The 18,236-nt window shown below is 49.1% G+C and overlaps 1 protein-coding gene across 5 annotated transcripts in view; it reads right to left on the bottom strand.

Moving 5' to 3' along the window:
* The window catches only part of C5PH7orf57 (chromosome 5p C7orf57 homolog), a 709,483-nt gene that overhangs the window by 246,727 nt on the left and 444,520 nt on the right, over positions 1 to 18,236 (bottom strand). For all 5 annotated transcript variants that reach the window (XM_069613329.1, XM_069613326.1, XM_069613325.1 and 2 more), the window contains one exon: positions 12,882 to 13,009. In XM_069613329.1, coding sequence (XP_069469430.1) covers positions 12,882 to 13,009 — 128 coding nt within the window. The remainder of the gene's footprint in view (positions 1 to 12,881; positions 13,010 to 18,236) is intronic.

Below are 18,236 nucleotides of genomic sequence, written 5' to 3' on the forward strand. Positions count from 1 at the left end.
CGATTCCCTGGCAGAGCTGGCGACTAAACAACTACTACTTGGGGGACCCCGAGCTAGTGAATAAACTCCAGGAGAGCACAAACGCATACTTTGAGCTTAATACACAGTCTGCTTCAATCCCTGAGACGCTGTGGGAGGCCTACAAGTCAGTGCTAAGGGGCGAGCTAATATCATGGACGACTGCCAAAAAAAGAAAGCATCTTAGCAAAATACTTGAAGCAGAACAGCAAGTGAAGCAGGCAGAGGAAAAGCACATAAGCAAAGACACACCGGACACAAATCGCACCCTGCTTCGAGCACAAAAGAAGCTCCAAAATACAGCAATGGATAATGCAAGGCATGCACATACTGCGATGCGAGCGAGAATCTATGAGACGGGAGACAAAGCTGGGAAGATGCTGGCATGGCTGGAAAGGAAAGAGCAAGGGCGTAGCCATGTCTGGCGACTGGGGACAGGAGAGCAAAACAGTCGTGTAACAGACCAGGACATAACACAAGGCTTTGCAGAGTATTACGCAGAACTCTATGGGGCACCCAGGACTCAAATGGATGCCTCGATCATGGAGGAAATAGTCATCCTGACCTTAAATGCGGCGCAGCAGGAACTACTGGAGAGAGACGTCACGGAGGACGAGATTCTAAGCGCCATATCCAGCCTCCAAACCGGCAAATCCCCAGGCCCCAATGGCTTCCCGATCGAGCTATGGCGGAAAGTGGGGACCAATGTGATCACTCCACACCTGTTACGGATGTACCAGTATGCACGTGAAAAGGGCATTCTCTCACCTGACCTACGTGAAGCAATGATAATAGCGATACCCAAACCGGACAAACCCCCCGAAACCTGCAGTTCATACAGGCCTAGCTCACTTATCAACAGCGAAACAAAGATACTGGCCAAAATACTAGCAGACCGCCTCCAACAGGTCATTCCCTCTCTGATACACCCGGACCAGTGTGGCTTCATGCCACAGAGATCAACACGCATGAACCTTTACAGATTATATTCAGCCCTGGAAAGAGCCCACAGCATACAAGGCCCCTTGGCCTTACTTGCAATTGACTTTGAAAAGGCCTTCGACTCAGTGAGATGGGAGGCTATCTGGGTCATAATGCACCGTATGGGTTTCGGCAAGAACTTTATGAGCTGGGTACGCCTACTATACAACTGTCCAACCACCAGAACCAGGATCAATGGATGGTGATCAGATCCCTTTGGGCTGGGGCGAGGAATGAGGCAGGGCTGCCCACTGTCAGCCATGATCTTTGCGATTGCAATAGAACCCCTGGCAATTCTCCTGAGAAACACACCTACCTGGGAAGGCTTCCGCTGGTCAGCAACGTGGGAGGACAGAGTATCGCTCTATGCTGATGACCTGCTCATCTACCTGAAGGACCCAGCCAATTCCTGCTCCAGAGTTACGAGCATACTGGAGCAGTATGGAGCATTCGGCGGCCTACGAGTGAACTGGGCCAAATCCATCCTATTCCCCATAGGGGGTGTGCCTGCAACCAGTGCTATGAACGGCCCCTACCAGATCGAAATGGAGCAGTCAAATATCTTGGGATACGCATCACGCAGCAACTTGCAGACTATACATCCCTGAACCTTGCCCCACTCGTAACAAGATTCGCAGAAGATACCCGCAACTGGATCTCATTGCCATTGACATTATTGGGTAGAGCTGCACTATTCAAAATGATCGCCCTCCCCAAATTCTTGTACACCCTGCAAAACGCCCCTCTATATATCCCGCAGCAAGAATTCCATAAGCTCGACTGCATCCTCAGAAAGCTGCTATGGGAAGGGGCGCACCCGCGGATCGCTCTCTCCACGCTCCAAAGGTCCGTATGGGAAGGAGGGATTGGACTACCCAGGCTGCAATCATACTACTGGGCCGGCCAGTTGACGGTGGTCAATGACATGTTGCATGGAGATGGGACACTTCCGCACATCAAAGCAATTAACCCCCACAACACAATAGCACCATTAGAACATCTCTACGGAAGCCTGGGTTGCCCACCGAAACCAGATATGGCGACACACATTGTGAGAATATGGAAAGAGGTACACCGACACCTAGGATGGGAGGGGAAACTGACACTGGCCCAACCCCTGTGGAACAATTGCCATCTTCCTGAAATACAAAAGCTACCTAGATGGCCCGAATGGATCCAACGAGGAATCACCACCGTTGGGGCTGTGCTGCGGGAGGACAAACTTGCACCGTTTGAAACATTGCAAGAGGAATTTTCCCTCCCAGCCACAGAAAGATACCACCACACGCAACTGCAACATGCGTGGAGCACCCACCAACAGAATATATGGAACATACCGGAAAGCTCCCCCCTTGAGTGCAATATGGTATCGGACCAGGTGGAACGGAAAGTCACCTCCACCATGTACAATGTGATTACATCCTTTGCGACACCAGATCTGACCAGCCTGAAGTCCAAATGGGAACGAGACGTGGGACCGCTCCAGCCGGAAGGCTGGGTGGAGGCCCTAATGTACCCGCGCGAGGTAACCATTTCTTCAAGACTCAGACTGGTACAACTAAAGATCCTGCACCGCGTCTACTACCCAAGAGTTGCCCTTTTCCGCTGGGGGAAGACAGACGCACGCTGCCTGCGCTGCAAGCGTGAGGAGGGCACTTTCTTCCATATCCTATGGGAATGTAATAATATCCAACAACTCTGGCAGAAATGCTGTGACAAACTATCCAGCGTTATAGGCAAGACAATAGAAAGATGCCCAAAACATCTCCTTCTGGGGATCTCCAATGAAACCGACCTATCCCGGTATGAAAAGATACTATGCTCCACTGCAACGGCCGTGCTCAGGTGCAATATAGCACAACTGTGGGGCACAGAACGCACTCCGGACTACGACCAATGGGTCGTGGATGTAGACATCTGCGCTGACATGGAACATCGGGTATATGCTGCAAGGGGCTGCCCGCAAAAAGCGAACAAAATTTGGAGCAGCTGGGAAGACGCCAGCTAGATGGCAGGTGTGACACGGCAGACGCCAAGAATGGACAGGGTCGCATGAGGCCGAATAAAGCGAGTCAGGAACGTACTGATCGTGCCACGAGTAACTCTTGTTTTAGCAAAGTCTGACGGACCACTAGACGGCAGTCCCAGTTACCAAGGGTTTTTTCTCTTTTCTTTCCTCTCTTTTGTTGTTTTAGTTCTTTACCTGCTTCTCTCCCCTTTCTTTACCCCCCTCCTGAAAATGTTGATTGTATGATTGCTCCCTTGCTCCCAGTCCTGATATACAGAGAGATGCACGTACTGTTAAGTTGTTTTCCTATGTTTCAAATCAATAAAGTCTTTGATAAAAAAAAAATAAGTACGACGCCAGGACATTTCTAAAAACATAACTTGCATAGAAATTGGAATTTGTTGACCAAATATTTCATGTGAAAAGGGGGTTCTGGAATAATCCAAATACAATTAATTTCTGAAACGCTATTGGTTAATATGTATTTAAAGAAATCTACAAATGTGCACAATAGTCATACATTCCTACCCATATCAAACACATTATTTGCAAACAAATGAAATTTAGGGATAACGACAACAAAACAATGGTAGACAAAACATTTTTTTTTAAAAACATCTTTATTGGGTTTTAACAATTTAAACAAACCATAGTCATAATCAATGAAGCATTCTCAATTATACATCTAGTCTCTGTCCCTTCCCTCCCTCCCTTACCTCCCACCCACCCAAGACCACGGACGTTTCATCAGTCCTCTTAGTGCCAGCTTTCGGGCCAGGACTGTCCGTTCTGTCTGAGGCGTTATCTGACATCTTGGGATGAAGCAACGGTACTGTTTGAGCTATCGAGCGCTGTAGTTCTCCGCTAGAGTCTAGTCTCTGTTTATGGATTGCAATTTCCCATGCTCCAGTCTCGGTGGTTATCCACCTCTTAAGATCCCCTCACCAATGTGCCTCGCTCAGGCTTTTGGGGCTCTTCCATCCCATGGCTATGCGTCTTTTCGCCGTTATATATATACATATTAGGTCTTTGAGTTTGTTTAGGGGCTTGATTTTTGTGCTGTGCTTGTAACTGCCCAAAATGCAGGCCGTTGGCCTATGTACTTCCACTTCGATGTCCGCGCCAGCCACGCTTTCCTTTATTTGTGCCCAGAAACCTTGTATCACCGGACAACCCCAGAACATATGGGTCATTCCGACCTTGGGTTTGTTGCATTTGGGGCATACCTGTGTTCCCGCACCCCTGAATCTCGATATGGCTTCTGGTGTGAGGTAGGCTCTATTGGCGATGTATAGCTGGATAAGTTGTAAACGGGCATTTCCGGAGATTTTTTTGTGATAGTGGGATATCTTCTCCCATTCTTTATCTTCGAATTCGAGGACTAATTTGCCTTCCCACTTCGCTCTACTCTTGAGTTCGCCTCTGGTCGCACCTTGCATCAAGGCTTTGTAGAGTCTTGAAGTTTCGTGGCCTCCCTCAGCCGCATCTAACATTGTTTCTATAGTCTCATGTTCCATTGCAAGATCGGTGGCCTCTGGTCATCTGTTATCATGGCCTGTACTACTGCTCTGTGGAGCAAGAACTGTCCGGCGGGTAGCCCTGTGGCCTTGCTGAGTTCGGCAAACGTTAAGATCTCCTTGAACCATGTCCCCTAATGTAGCCACGCTGTAGGGTTCCCACTGGGTACGCACTTCCACTTGTCCCCATGCACGCTTGGCCATGATTGCTGCTATGGGGATTTGCGGGGAGTATGGGTCTGCTGCTCCCACTGTTCTGCAGACCTGTTTCCAGAGCTGGATCCCAAGCTTGGCCAAGTAAGGGCAGTTTATTGTTGCACCCTCTTCGACCCAAAGTAAGTCCCTGAGTAGCAATCGAGGTAGGGCGGGTTGGAGGAGTCGGGTGTCTATCGGAGCCGCGTCAGCCATCCATCGCATCACATGCCTCAGCTGGCTCGCAAGGTAGTACCATTCAAAGTTGGGGACTTTCAATCCTCCCTTCTCGTAGGGTCTTTGAAGTGCCTCTAGCGCCACTCTATGCCTACCTCCCTGCCAGAGGAATCTCCTACAGAGTTTGTGTATGTCTCTAAAAAAAGAGGCGGGGATGTTGAAAGGGACATTGGTGAAGTTGTGTCGAAGGCGGGGGAGTGCCACCATCTTGAGGAGACCTGCCCGTCCGGCCACCGAGAGTGGGAGCCTACCCCAAAAGTCCATAGATCTTTCCAAGGCGTATTTAGCCCTAACCGTATTGAGGATGTGTTCTGTGTGTGGATTCCGGTGTATAGTGATACCCAGGTATCGGAAGGAAGTCACTTCTGAATGGAGATCTTAGGGGGGCAGGGACCCAAATTCTTTGTTATATAGCGCAGCGAGAGGGTAGAGGCAAGACTTGTCCCTGTTGATCTGTATCCCCGTACATTTGTGAAATCCGTCTAGGGTTTCGAGGATGTAGGGCAGGAGATGTTCAGGGTTCTGTAGGTACAATAGTGTGTCGTCTGCGTACATGGAGACGAGGTGGGTCACACAGTATCTCGATGCCCCCATCTCCGTATTCCTGTCTGAGGTAGGCAGCCACGGGTTCAGTGGCAATAATGTATAACATGGGGGACAGTGGGCATCCCTGACGGGTACCTCTATGAAGGGACCATTTGTCGGAGTAAGTCTTATTTGAGCGCACCCTAGCGGTTGGGTTAGTGTAAACCAATTGGGTCCATTTCCAAAAAACTGGTCCAATTCCCATTTTTACCATGGTGGCGTAAAGCCATTCCCACCGCACCGAATCAAAGGCTTTGGTAGCGTCAAGTGATGCGACTGCATATTTCTGGGGCCTATGTTCTGTGCTGTAAATGACGTGGTGTAACCTGCGCAGGTTTTCAGTAATGGAGCGCCCCGGCACGTAACCCGTTTGGTCACGGTGAATCAATAGGGGGATTACTCTGCGCAATCTGTTCGTTAGCAGGGCAGTTAAAATCTTGCTGTCTACATTTAACATAGACAGAGGCCTGTATGAGCCACAGTCGGTCCCGTCCTTCCCAGGCTTGAGTAGGGGGATGATTACGGCCTCTTTCATGGAATCAGAGAGGGTACCGTGTTCGTAGGCTTCATTAAACACCAGGGTCAGCAGAGGAGCCAGGGTCTCCTCATATGGCTTGTAAAATTCCACGGGGAGGCCGTCTGTGCCTGGGGTTTTTCCGGATGGTAGGGATCTAATGATAACCCTTACTTTCTCAGAAGTGATGGGTTTGTCTAGGGCCTCTGCCGACTGTGCGTCCAATTTGGGCAGCTCGATGATGTCCAGGACATCCTCAATTTCGGTGTCAGTAGGGGGTGAGGTCTTGGAATAGAGGTTGTGGTAAAACTCAGAGAAGACTGAGTTAATTTCATTTTGGGTGTGTGCAGTAGTGCCGTCTGGTTTGAGTATGTGACAGATAGGTGTCCGGGGGGTCTCCCTCTTATAAAGCCAAGCTAAGAGCTTCCCAGGTTTGTCTCCTAAGGCATGGGTTCTTTCGGTGTACTTGGCATAACTCAATTTCCCCAGGGATTCCCAGTGTGTTAAACAGGTTTTCCTCAACTCGGTTATCCTACGCAGCTGTTCTGAGGATGAGTCAGCCCTGTTCTCCAGTTCCCCCAGCTTCTTCTCAGAGCGTTCTAGTGAAGTTATGATGGATCTTTGAGCACCCCCTATGGCTGCAATCATCTCTCCCCTCATAACCACCTTATACGCTTCCCACGCTGTACTCCCGTGTTCCACGCTATTCAAGTTTCTCTGCCAATAGTCCTCAGTGCTATCTTTTATGCGCTCGTGGAACGCCGCGAGTTGCTGCACCCGGCGAAACATTCCACCCCAGAGCGCCACGAGCCATCGGGTAAGAAGGCACCGTCTTCAACGCCGTCGTCAAAGATTCCTTCGACACATGGATCGGTACCATCGACGCCGTTGTCGAAGGGTTCTTCGACGCTTCGGTCGATCGACTCGACGCCGTCGTCGACGCCGATGAAAGAGAAGACCAAGGCTACTCCACAGCCAACGATGATTCCAAGAGCCTCCGGCACGACGCCGAGACCGTCGTCGACATCCTCGAGTAGGATTCCAATCCTCTCGAGTTCTTCGAGGCCTCTTCCAGTTTTCTCGACGCCGTTCTCGGCACCTTCGAAGCCTGTCACATCGGCGTCAACGACATCGACGTTTTCTCGCCCAATAATGACGAGTTTGGCTCCTTCTGCTTTAGAGATGGGTTTTACACCATTTCAGAGGTCAGAGTACCCTGGATTATCTTCAATTTATGAAGAGGGGGAATATTCTGACCAGGAAACCTTTGGGTTGCAGAGGACCACACTACCTGTTTCAGAGGATTTCACCTCTGAGGAAAGAAGGTTGAAGGACCTACAGGAGTCATTACATGAGGCAAGTGGGCTGGACACTTCCCCAGAGGTGGAATTTGTTAAGCCAGACCCAGGGGAACATGCCGAAATACCCTATATAACCCTGATGGCAAGAACTATTGAATTTATGGGTTGGTCTGCGCCTTCGCCTGTTTTTCAACAGGATGACCTGACAGACATATTAGACAAAGGTCCACCGGAGGATCCTGTGGTCCCCTTCCATGCAGCTTTGCAAAGGAAGATTACATCTAATTGGGAAACTCCTGAAGTTATCCCTGCGGTCAATAAAAGATTGTCAGCCAAGTATAGGGTAGCTGCAGCTGACTCTGAATACTTATCAAAACACCCGACTCCAGAGAGCCTGGTAGTCCAAGCGGCAACTTCATCTAGCAGTAGGATCGCTTACCCTACTGTCCCACAGGATAGAGATGACAAGAGGTACGATTCTATGGCAAAGAAAGTCTTCTCTGCTTGTAGTATGGCGTTGAAGTCCATCAACGCCACCTGTATGCTCGCCAGGTTCAGTCACACACTGTGGGAGTGTGCTTCATCAGCGGCTGATGCATACTCGAAATAGAGGAAAAGGAAGCCTTCCTTAACATTATTAAAGATGGCAAAGATGCCATGTGCGAGTCACTTCAAACTGGCATCGACTCCACTGACAGTATCAGCAGGGCCATGGCGGCAAGTACAACAATCCGCAGGCATGCGTGGTTGCGAAAGTCTGGCTTTGCTCCAGATGTACAGGCCAGACATTTGCATATGCCCTTTTGACGGCTCATTCGTTAGGAGCTGCAATCTGCCAAACTCCTTTTCGCCCCTCAGGAACCTCTGGAAGAGGAAAGTCCTTTCGCTATTATTCCGCATTCGGGAAAGGCAGAGGACAGCCGGCTCAAAGAGGCCAAAGGAGATCCACCCGAGGTGGACTGGTCAAAAGTACTAAAGCTGCAGCAGCAGCAGGTGCCTCTTTACCCTCGGCATCTGCATCAGCCGCCCCCAAACCACTCTGAGGTCTTTCCACACAAAACACCTGTAGGGGGCAGGTTAACTCACCATCTGACGGAATGGCAGGCTATAACGTCAGATGCTTGGGCATTGGAGACAGTTGCCCAGGGTTACTGCCTACCCTTTCTACACGTCCCTCAGAGTCATCCACCGGGGCACAGCTCTCTAAAAGTTCCAGATCCGCTCCTCCTGCAGGAAATTATAGACCTGCTAGAGAAAGGTGCCATAGAACCGGTACCTGTAGCGGACAGGAACAAGGGCTGGTACTCCCCCTACTTTCTCATACCAAAGAAGGACGGAGGACTGAGACCCATCCTGGACTTACGAGAATTGAACAAGTTCCTCAGGAAGGACAAGTTGAAGATGGTAACTCTCTCTCAGATCCTTCAGGCCCTCCAGCTCCATGACTAGCTGGTATCCCTGGACCTTCAGGATGCTTATTTCGATGTGCCAATCCATCTCAAACACAGGAAATACGCAATTGGCGATATTCCTCCGACGTATTCCTTATCGCCCCTCCCATCCATCCCCGCAGTAATACTTCCCTTGCGGTTGCAGCTTACGCTCCTTCAAGGTCAATAACCAATTCAGGCATGACTTTTCTTATACTACAAAACTGAACTGAGCAACGGACGCCGCGTGTGGCTATTTATGGGCATGGTGACGTCAGCGCCGATACGGTGGCCGTCGAGGGACATCGATTCGGCGGATGTCGTCGTGCGGCGCCCTCTACTGAAAAACAATTCCGAGGCCAGCAAGCTGGAGACGAATTATCAAAGATAAGGAATACGTCAGAGGAACATCCCATCGAAAGAACGTTACAAGGTAAGAAGTAACTTGTTCTTCTACTGGCTATGGAGCGTACGTCCTGCCGTAGTAGGTTCAGATCTATTGCAACAGCATCTATTTTGCTCTCCATTTTCTTCTGTAGCGTCATAATGGCCTCCAAGAGCTGCAAGTTCGCTGGTTCAGGGGGATCGGCTCCCTGCACCTCTGTGGTGATAGTGGAGGCATTGGGCCTAGCAGCGCCAGTGGCCGCGTAGGTCTCCATGGTGGTTTGTTTATTTTTACTTCTTGCCCGCTTGGTGGTCATTCCCCAGAGGACAGGCTGTAACGCTCACCTGGTTCCCACGGGGGCACTGGTCTAGTCTGGATTGCTGTGGCCTCTTCTAGCGTGATGCGCAGGACCCGGAACACCGATTGGACAGGACCTCCAAATCGTGCTTGCCTGGCCCGTAGGAATATCCTTCTGCAGATGAGAAAGGGGATTAACAGTATGCAGAATAGTGTGCTAGCTCCCCCCTTTCCCCCTGCCCCCTTCGTTCCTCTCTAACTTCCTCCAAACCCCGGTTTAAGCTCACCTTATGGTTTGGAAGGATGAACTCTCCATCCTGCATCTGGTGCAGGGGCGCGTGTTCGTCCAGTTACTTCACTGGTTTTCAGAATGGCGCTGGCAAAATCCACTTGTCTTTCCTGAGCGATGCGCCGTAAGTATGAAAGTTCAAAGTTCAAGTGAGGCCCCCTTTATGTTGTCTTTCTAACCTGTGATCTGTCCTTTATTTCAGGTGCAGAGTGAAGGCGATGCGTCGAGGGGTCAAACTGCCGAGGTGAGTAGTGATGAGGGCGATCCCTCTAAATGTCCTTATCATTCCCCAGAAATGTCTCTTGTCCTTTCCCCATAGGGGCCGGGGTACGGTACCTGCCAACGGGGCGGCACCAACCCGAAATGTGGAAGAAAAGCCGGTAAGTATTATGGCTGTTAATCAGGCTTTCCTTCTGTGTTCCTTCTGCTCACCTTTTGTTTCTTCCTCTCTCCCCTAGGTGCAGAGATGTGGCGTCCGATGCCGACAGCCGCGATGGAGCCGGGAGATGTCTCGAGGACAGGTGAGTGAAGCGTGGCGCTGCAGCGAGCAACGCAATGCTTTTAAATGGAAGTCTTTCTTCAGGGATACTGGCGAGAAGATTCCGGATGCAGGTAAGAAGTTTGAAATAGTCCTTGGTTTTCACCTTTCTCTTCTCTTCCTTCCTTGCAGGTCTTCCAGGTTCGAGGCGGGCGTGGCTGGAGTCGAGGAGCAGGAGCAGACACGGTGAGCGTTAAGCTGCAGGAAGCAGAACAACGCGAAGCATGAGCTGCTGTCTGGGCGTGGCTTAAATAGCCTCCAAAGAAGTCCCAGGTATGTATCCTTCCCCAACTATGTATGTATCCTTCCCTGGCCACGCCCGAGTGAAAAAATAGTCCCTATGAAAAAATAGTCCCTTTCAGGTCTCAGGGAGGCCTGAAGCGTGCAGCATGGTCTGCATCAGGTAAGTGCACAAAACACCTCCCTTTATGAGCCTGGCGCCTATGGCGCCAGGACTGATGTCCAACATGAGCCTGGCGCCAAAGGCGCCAGGACTGAGTCCAAAGAGCCCCTATAAGGGGCTGCTGGGCTTTTACCCGAGGGCATGATGCCTGCTTCCGGGGGTGCTGGGCCTGGCCTGGTGCTCCGGGGTTAGGCATCATGACACAGGCGGGCCCTGTGGATTTACTTTCAAGCTAGCTCAGTGGGAGCTACAGTGGTGTGGCCCAGGGGCGGCGCTGGCGCAGCACGCCGCACACAGTCTCTCAGCCCCAGTGTGCTTTAATCTTCTTCTGTGGTGTACCTAGGGTAGGGCCCTAGGGTTGCAATGGCTCTTTCAGGCTTCCAGCCCCCACCCCTCTGACTCCTTACCTCACATCTGCGGTTTTGCTGCAGGGTACCCAGTGTTCCGGAGCAGGTGTGCAGCCGTGCCTTGGCTCTCTGATGCACCTGCTCTCTACCGCCCTGCGGGCTCGCTCCGGATGCCGGTCCGCCCGCGCCACGGGCCGCCGAGTCTGGTCTGCTGCTCCCGCCTCTCCGCAGTGCCCGTGAGCAGGTCCGGATCTTCGCCTGTCGGCTTGCAGCTCTCCTCGGAACGCTGTGCAGAGCGTACCGCTGTGTCTGCACCGCCGGCTTAGCTGCTTGGAGGGTGGCAATCTTGCCAAGCTAGCGCAGCCTGTGATCGCTGGTGCGAGGCCCGGTGGGGAGGGTGGTTATGTGGTGGGCACCATTTTCTTGGTCCCGCCGTTCCTCCTCACTCAGTGTGCTGCCACGGAGGGGACTCGCAGTCACCCCAAAGTTCGGCCGGAGGTGCCCCAGGCAATCTACTGCGTACCCAGTGATTTTCAATTGTTTTCAAAAAGGCGAAGCTGCTAGTTTATGGCAATATCAACGGCACATCGAAGGAGCTGCCTGAGAACACGTCTACTCTACATGGCGGTTAGCCACGCCCCCAACAATGGCAGACAAAACATATGATGCACTTTTCTTATTCAATATAATATGCCAAGTAGAGTCTCAAATATCCCAGTTAATGGCAACTAATGCCTGTTCTTGGATTATATACCAGGTAGATTCATATGCAATGGACATCATCACACATGTATGATATGATGTGGCATAATGTAGCTGGTGCCAGCCTATGCCAAGTGCAATCTCAAACCCCTCAGTAAACGCCATCCAATGACAGACCCCATATGCCTGGAAAACACCTCATATGGAAGGTAACGCCTCATATCTGCATCTGCTATCATCATTTTACAAGTGGAGTTTGAGCTACTTCAGTTAATGCAATCGAATGGCAGGCAATGCCGCAGAGATTTTATAGTCATGATATGTAAGATGCATCCAGGCACGTGAAGATGTTTTTATCATGCAGCCCATGTCATAGTTAAATAAAGAATGTAGCAGTCAACTGCATGTCCGCCACAGTGAAATCAAGTGTGCAGCGACCCATTTCCCTAGCCTGCCTGCCACTGTTAAATTAAGTGTGCAGCAAATCCATGAAGCCTGCCCGCTACACTTACCCTATTGGAGAGCACAGTCACGCAGTTAAATTGAAAGACCCACAGTGCTGAATGGCTGCTCTCTGCTGCTTCCACTCACAAAGTCCTGATTTGGAATAAGTGGAAGAATGCATTCACTCCTTTTCCCTTCCACATCCCTTCAGCAGCCAGAAGCTTCTCAGTGGCTAGAAGAGGGATGGGGGTGCGGGAGGGAAGAAAACTGTAGAAAGAAAACAAGGCCCGAACAGCCATGTTTTCTTACTATAGTAGAACGCTGCTCCGACAATCTCTAAAGAAGAGGTAGTAAGAGCAGCATGCCGGGTGACATACGCCGGATGGTGACCTGCATGTTGGACAAGTCTAATGTCAAACATACGTTACAACATGCCCTAATATTCAGTGTGAGATATATTGTAATCCTATTGAAACTGTTCCACTTAAAACAGGTTCAATAAACATACTATGCAATAACTATTTGTGCATGGTAAGCTTTGGACAAAGGCACTTGCTGAGAAATCAGACAGCTATCATATTATACTTGAGTACAATACTTGGTTTATTGCCATGAAGTGAAATCAAATTATTCTGTTGCATAACATTTGAGAAAAAGAACCACATTAACGCATGCTGTTATTAAACTACTTACATAGGTGGGAAGACAACTTTTTTGCCCAGAGGCTCTTGCTTGCTGGAAGTGGAAGGTGGCACTCTGTTTGGAACTATAGTCGTTTTCTCAGGCTTGAAGCTTGCTTTTATGGCAGGCAACTTTATGTGCTTTAAAGAAAATATGCATATTTTAATTTAATGAAAGTCAGAAAAGATAATTGCAAAATACTACATTTCTATTTCAGGTCCAGGTGTCTAAAGCAACAATACATTTCTGAGCTTTCTTTCAGTCTAACCATGGTAGAAGTACAGTACTTCTGCATCACATAGACCATCAGACCTCTATGTTAAGATGGCCAGAGAGAACATCAACAGATTCAGTGAACATTTTCTACAGAATGTACCACCAGCGTGCACTTCAACACCACACATTTGCAAACACACTCAATTCCGTTAACACTCAACTCAGCCAAAGGCACAAACTGTTGGTAACTGAAGCTAATCCGTAGTATCTCTGGGAGGGTAAGATGATGTAATACATTGATTATAGGAGCTGGACATGAAGATTTAACATACCTTTCGCCTGAAGATGAGGAGGGCAACAGAAATATTAATAGTTACCCACCGTAGTGACTAATGTACTAATGTACTCTTTGTCCATAGTCCCCTTTCTCCCATACTGCACGGGCGCCACTCGCTACGGACGGGAGATGGAACCTTTTTCACCAGAAACACCTTCTTCCCCTTTAAATTTAGAGGTGTGTCCCTGCGATCATGCGCTTCCCTGACTCCACCCACCGGCGCCACACCTCAGTCCCCATCGACGTGTCGACAATATTAAGATTGCCTAATGACACCAGTATTATTAGGGGGGAGGATGGTGGGACGTATGGAGGAAAGGGGACTATCGACTAAGAGTATGTTAGTTACTACAGTGAGTAACTTAATTACTATTACGTCCCGTCCCCTTTCCTCCATACTGCATGGGCAATTACAACTGGATGTAGCCCCAGGGTGGAAAGGTGACCCTCCCAGAGAAAACAAGTTCCTTAGACCCGCCTGTCCGAAAGCCGCGTCTGACTTAGAGCCGGCGTCCAAACAGTAGTGCTTGCAAAAAGCCAAAGGGGTGGCCCAGGTAGCTGCCCTGCTGATGACCTGCCACGGGGCATGTCTCCGGAATGCGACAGCCGTGGCCTTGGCTCTGACAGCGTGGGCATGCATGTTAGCCGGAAGTAGGTTGTGCTGATCCTCATATGCCTCCTTGATGGCCGAAACCATCCGCCTTGCTATAGAGGCCTTGGATGCCTGACACCCGGCCCTTTAACCCCCCCCTGAAGGTGACAAATAGTGCGTACGACTTGTGGAAGCTCTTGGTCCGGTCCAGATAAAATTTCAGAGTGCGCCCGACAGCCAGACAGTGCAAGACCCTTGTTGGGTAAGATTTTCACAGAAATGTAAATCTTCCTGAGCTGGGTCAACCCCAGAACATTTTGCTTATTTCACACCCACAGAATCTTTTACTCTTTTTATGGGTGTCATTTTTTTGACTCTCCATAGTGTCTTTTTATAGTTATCCTCTAACAATTTATTGGCAATAAGTGCCTGGTGTTGCTGGGTTGCCTGAGGGGCTCCCTTTTTAACTTTATTTTGCTAACCTTGAAAGAACTACAGTTCCCAAGGGTAGAAAGGATCTTTGGATCCCTTTTACATTTTATTCTGTGAAGCCAGCACACACCACCTTATGTGGAGTGCAGGGGAGATACAATGTATCCCCTTTCACACTGAGGGCCTGATTCATGGAAGTGTTTTATAATGGCGCAATCCCATAGGAAAATGTTCCATGAATCAGGCCCTAAAACTAACAATTTTGTTACAGGGACAAGCTTACCTTCAATGGCTGGTGGTAGTGATACCTTGTATTAATTTGGTGCACCGTTACCGAAAGCTGTGTTCACAGCTGCAGTAAAGGCACCGAAGGGTGCTCATTTTACCAAAATGGCCCCAGTCTTTTTTTGCCATTTTAGTGTTTGTCCTTTCTTGTTCCTTCCCCTAACATCCAGGGTGGGAAATTGCTTTGTGTGATTCTTATCTTCTGCAGGAGTCCCCTGGACTCTCCATCCAGGCTTCAGTCTGTTGGTGAAGGCAGGAAGCGAGGGAGGAGTCCAAAACTCCGCAACCCTTTGTCTTCCTCCTTATCTGAATGGGGACAAATCCCAGTGGGGGGCTGGCTATCCTGATTGGACAACCAGACCACCCTGGTTGTAAAATGCAGAAGTTGTGCTGTAGTTCCTGTTAAATACTGCGAAACTGGAAGCTGAAGACAAGTCGATCACTGGAACTGAAACCAGAGAGGATGATGAAGGAAAAGCGGCAGAGATGATTTCTAGCAACCAGAGAGCCTGCTGTGTAACCTGAGCCTGCTCTAGCCCTTCCTTCCAATCGACCTGGGGACTCAGAAAACAACGACCCTGACCCAGAGCCTGGTCAGACCCACAGCCTGGTCAGACCCACAAGTCTCAAGAAGACTTGCATTTTGAGCCATCCCACACGTATCTGCGACCTTGCGGGGCTGCAATACCCAAATACCATGGGAACTCAAGCCATTGTGCAGTGCATGGTCTTCCGAATTCGGAATCACGCTGAAACTTCGCGGGCATCCTGGTGTATCTCCAGAGACATGAATAGAGTCTGAAAAGTCCCATCAACAGAGTGATGGACCTTTGTAACGACGAGAATACAACCGCAATTTTATTTTCTGTTTTCTTCTGTGCTCCTTGAAAAGGCGCCAAATCTGCAGAACCACATTCCGCCGTGAGGAAAACCGTGCCTAGAGCCTTCTCTATCGATCCCTGCTGCAAAGTCCCTTCCAAGGTCCTGTTTTCAGTCACCACGACAAGGAATCCACTGACCGGGTTTTTGGCTGCAGATCCTGAAGTCCTCCTGCTGCAAAATCTTCTTCAATGCAGAGGCACTGTGTTGGCTTAGGTATGTACTTACCTTAATTCTCTTGGGATTTCTGTGTAGCTCTGGGGTGTTTTCTGTGATTGGGAGGTCTCTCGTCCAGTGCACCCAGTCCCACTGCTTGAGTTCTGCTAGGGTGTCTTCTGCGAAGCCCCTGGACACTCTTCTAACCCTAGAAGTAAAGTACTCACCTGTTTGCCCAGTCTTCCTAAGGAACTCCGACTTTTGCTACTTAAGTACCTATTCTGACACTTTCTGTTGGTCACTAGTCCCTAGTGACCCCCCTTCTGCCACTGAGAATACTCATGCTCCTAGAACCAGGGAAAGACTTAAGGGATTGGGCCTTTTGCCTAGAAAAGAAAATAAGGGTTTCAACGTTCCTTCCTTGTAAAGAGTTGGTTGATAACTAACTATAAGAGTGAACAGTTACAACAGTTCTTACTTACCTTGGATGTGTGGTGCGCTATTCTCAAAAGTAGGTTTAACATATTTCTTTCCTTAGAAACCGGTTTTGCGATTCTAATAGAAAGTAGATGCGAGGGTATATCACTCACCTGTGATTAGGTTGTGCCACTTCACAAAAGTAATGTGTTGGGTTTATCAGATTATTCCTGCAAGATAATTGTAGGAGTGCCCTCCAACTGTTGGCTTCACCAGATTAGTCCCGTTGGGACATTTTTACGAGTGTCCCCCAACTGGGTCTTGCTTCCCTTGACTTGCTGCTAGCCTGTCCAGAATAAGTCTGTATTAGGTTGTTGCCTACCTAGAATAACTTTGAGTCATTCAGTAAAGTGTAACATTAGGGTTTGCTTTCCCTGTGCTGTTATAGACAGACCCACAGAGAGTCTTTGGTTCTAACTGTCCCTCATAAGTCATACATAAGGTATTTGTATAGCTGGGAAAGATCTAACCTGGACTTCATTGTGAGATTTAAAAAAGTATATGGGGTTTACTTACCTTGAGTTAGCTGTGTGCCATCCCAAAAATATGTTACAAGACTTACTGCTTATCTCAATCTGTGTTTCACTGATCTATCTCAAAAGCACCTGTAATTGAATATTACATCCTTAGGTTTTACTCACCTAGTATAACTGTGTGTTATCACAAAAGTAGTTATAGGTTTTTGCCGTGCCTGGAATACATGTTCCACTATTCACAAACAGTATATTGTCCAATTTACTGATTATGTGATTTGTATTGAGAGTGACTGTACAGCTGGTAGGCTCTACTGCCCTTGCATTACTGAATGTAATTGTGAAAGTAACTATTGGTTTTTACTCCCCAAGAATAGGTGTGACCTATACTGAATGTGTATGAAAAGGTTTTGACTTCCGTAGAACTACTGCTAGGTGTTCCAAATAAGGTTTATACTTTGGTCTGTGTACCTCCAAGTATAGTGTTGTGTTTTGATCACTGTGATTACATATAATGTGTGATGGTACTTATTTAACCCTAGATTTATCTGGGCCCACCTGTATTAAAATAAACCATTTATTTTACATACATAGTGTTTCAGTGTTTCTTTGGAACATTTGTATTACAATTTAATTTGTACTGATTCTACAGCCCTCTCTCCCCCCTAAGATAAGCCTGGCTGCTCGGTCTACGCTACCATGAACTCAGGTGGTACAAAATTATACTAAGAGCGGAGTCTTGTACTGCCTCAGTTGAATGGTTTTACTAAGCCCTTAGTTGGACTTCAGAAAAAACTGTCCTAACAACCGTTTGAGCCTCGTCCTTAGGATCGGCAAAAAACAGATGGAAGGCAGAGACTACTTTAGGTAGGAACGCGGGGTGCGTTCTCAGGACCATCTTATCCTTGTGAAAGGTAGTATAGGGTTCCTAAGCGACCAGTGCCTGAATCAAGTGGGCTCGACGAGCAGAGGTGAGAGCCACCAACAAAGCGGTTTTAATGGTGACCAGTCTGATGTCCGCGGATGCCAAAGGCTTGAGCGCCAAGGCGCCCAGCACAATATTGAGATCCCACACAGAGTGTGGTTTCTTGATGGGCGGGTAGAGCCTGATGAAGCCTGCCATATGTCGTTTAACCACCGGGTTGGAAGAGGAGACAACCTCCTCATCTGAATTCCGCCCCTTTGGCTGCCAAATAGGTGCGGTATGAGTCCACTTGCACCCCTGAGTGAGCGAGGTGTGCAGAGAAGGCGAGCACATTGTCCAATGTGCACATAAGGGGGTCAATCTCCTTAAGAGTCCAGCCCAGTGACAGAACCTTGTCCATTTACTCTTGTACTGGCTCCTAGTAGCCTTACTCCTAGTGCCCTGAATGATGTCTAGGTTAGCCTGTGATAGGCTCCGATACTTCAGTGTGACCTGCTCAGGAACCACGCTGCTAGGGCTAATTGCTGTGGAGCGGGGTGAAGAAGCCTGCCCCGTGCCGCGCCAGAAGATGAGCTGGGCCCAGCGGCCGGTGAAT

Source organism: Ambystoma mexicanum, chromosome 5p, assembly GCF_040938575.1.
Source record: "Ambystoma mexicanum isolate Mex_15411 chromosome 5p, UKY_AmexF1_1, whole genome shotgun sequence".
Taxonomy (NCBI): domain Eukaryota; kingdom Metazoa; phylum Chordata; class Amphibia; order Caudata; family Ambystomatidae; genus Ambystoma; species Ambystoma mexicanum.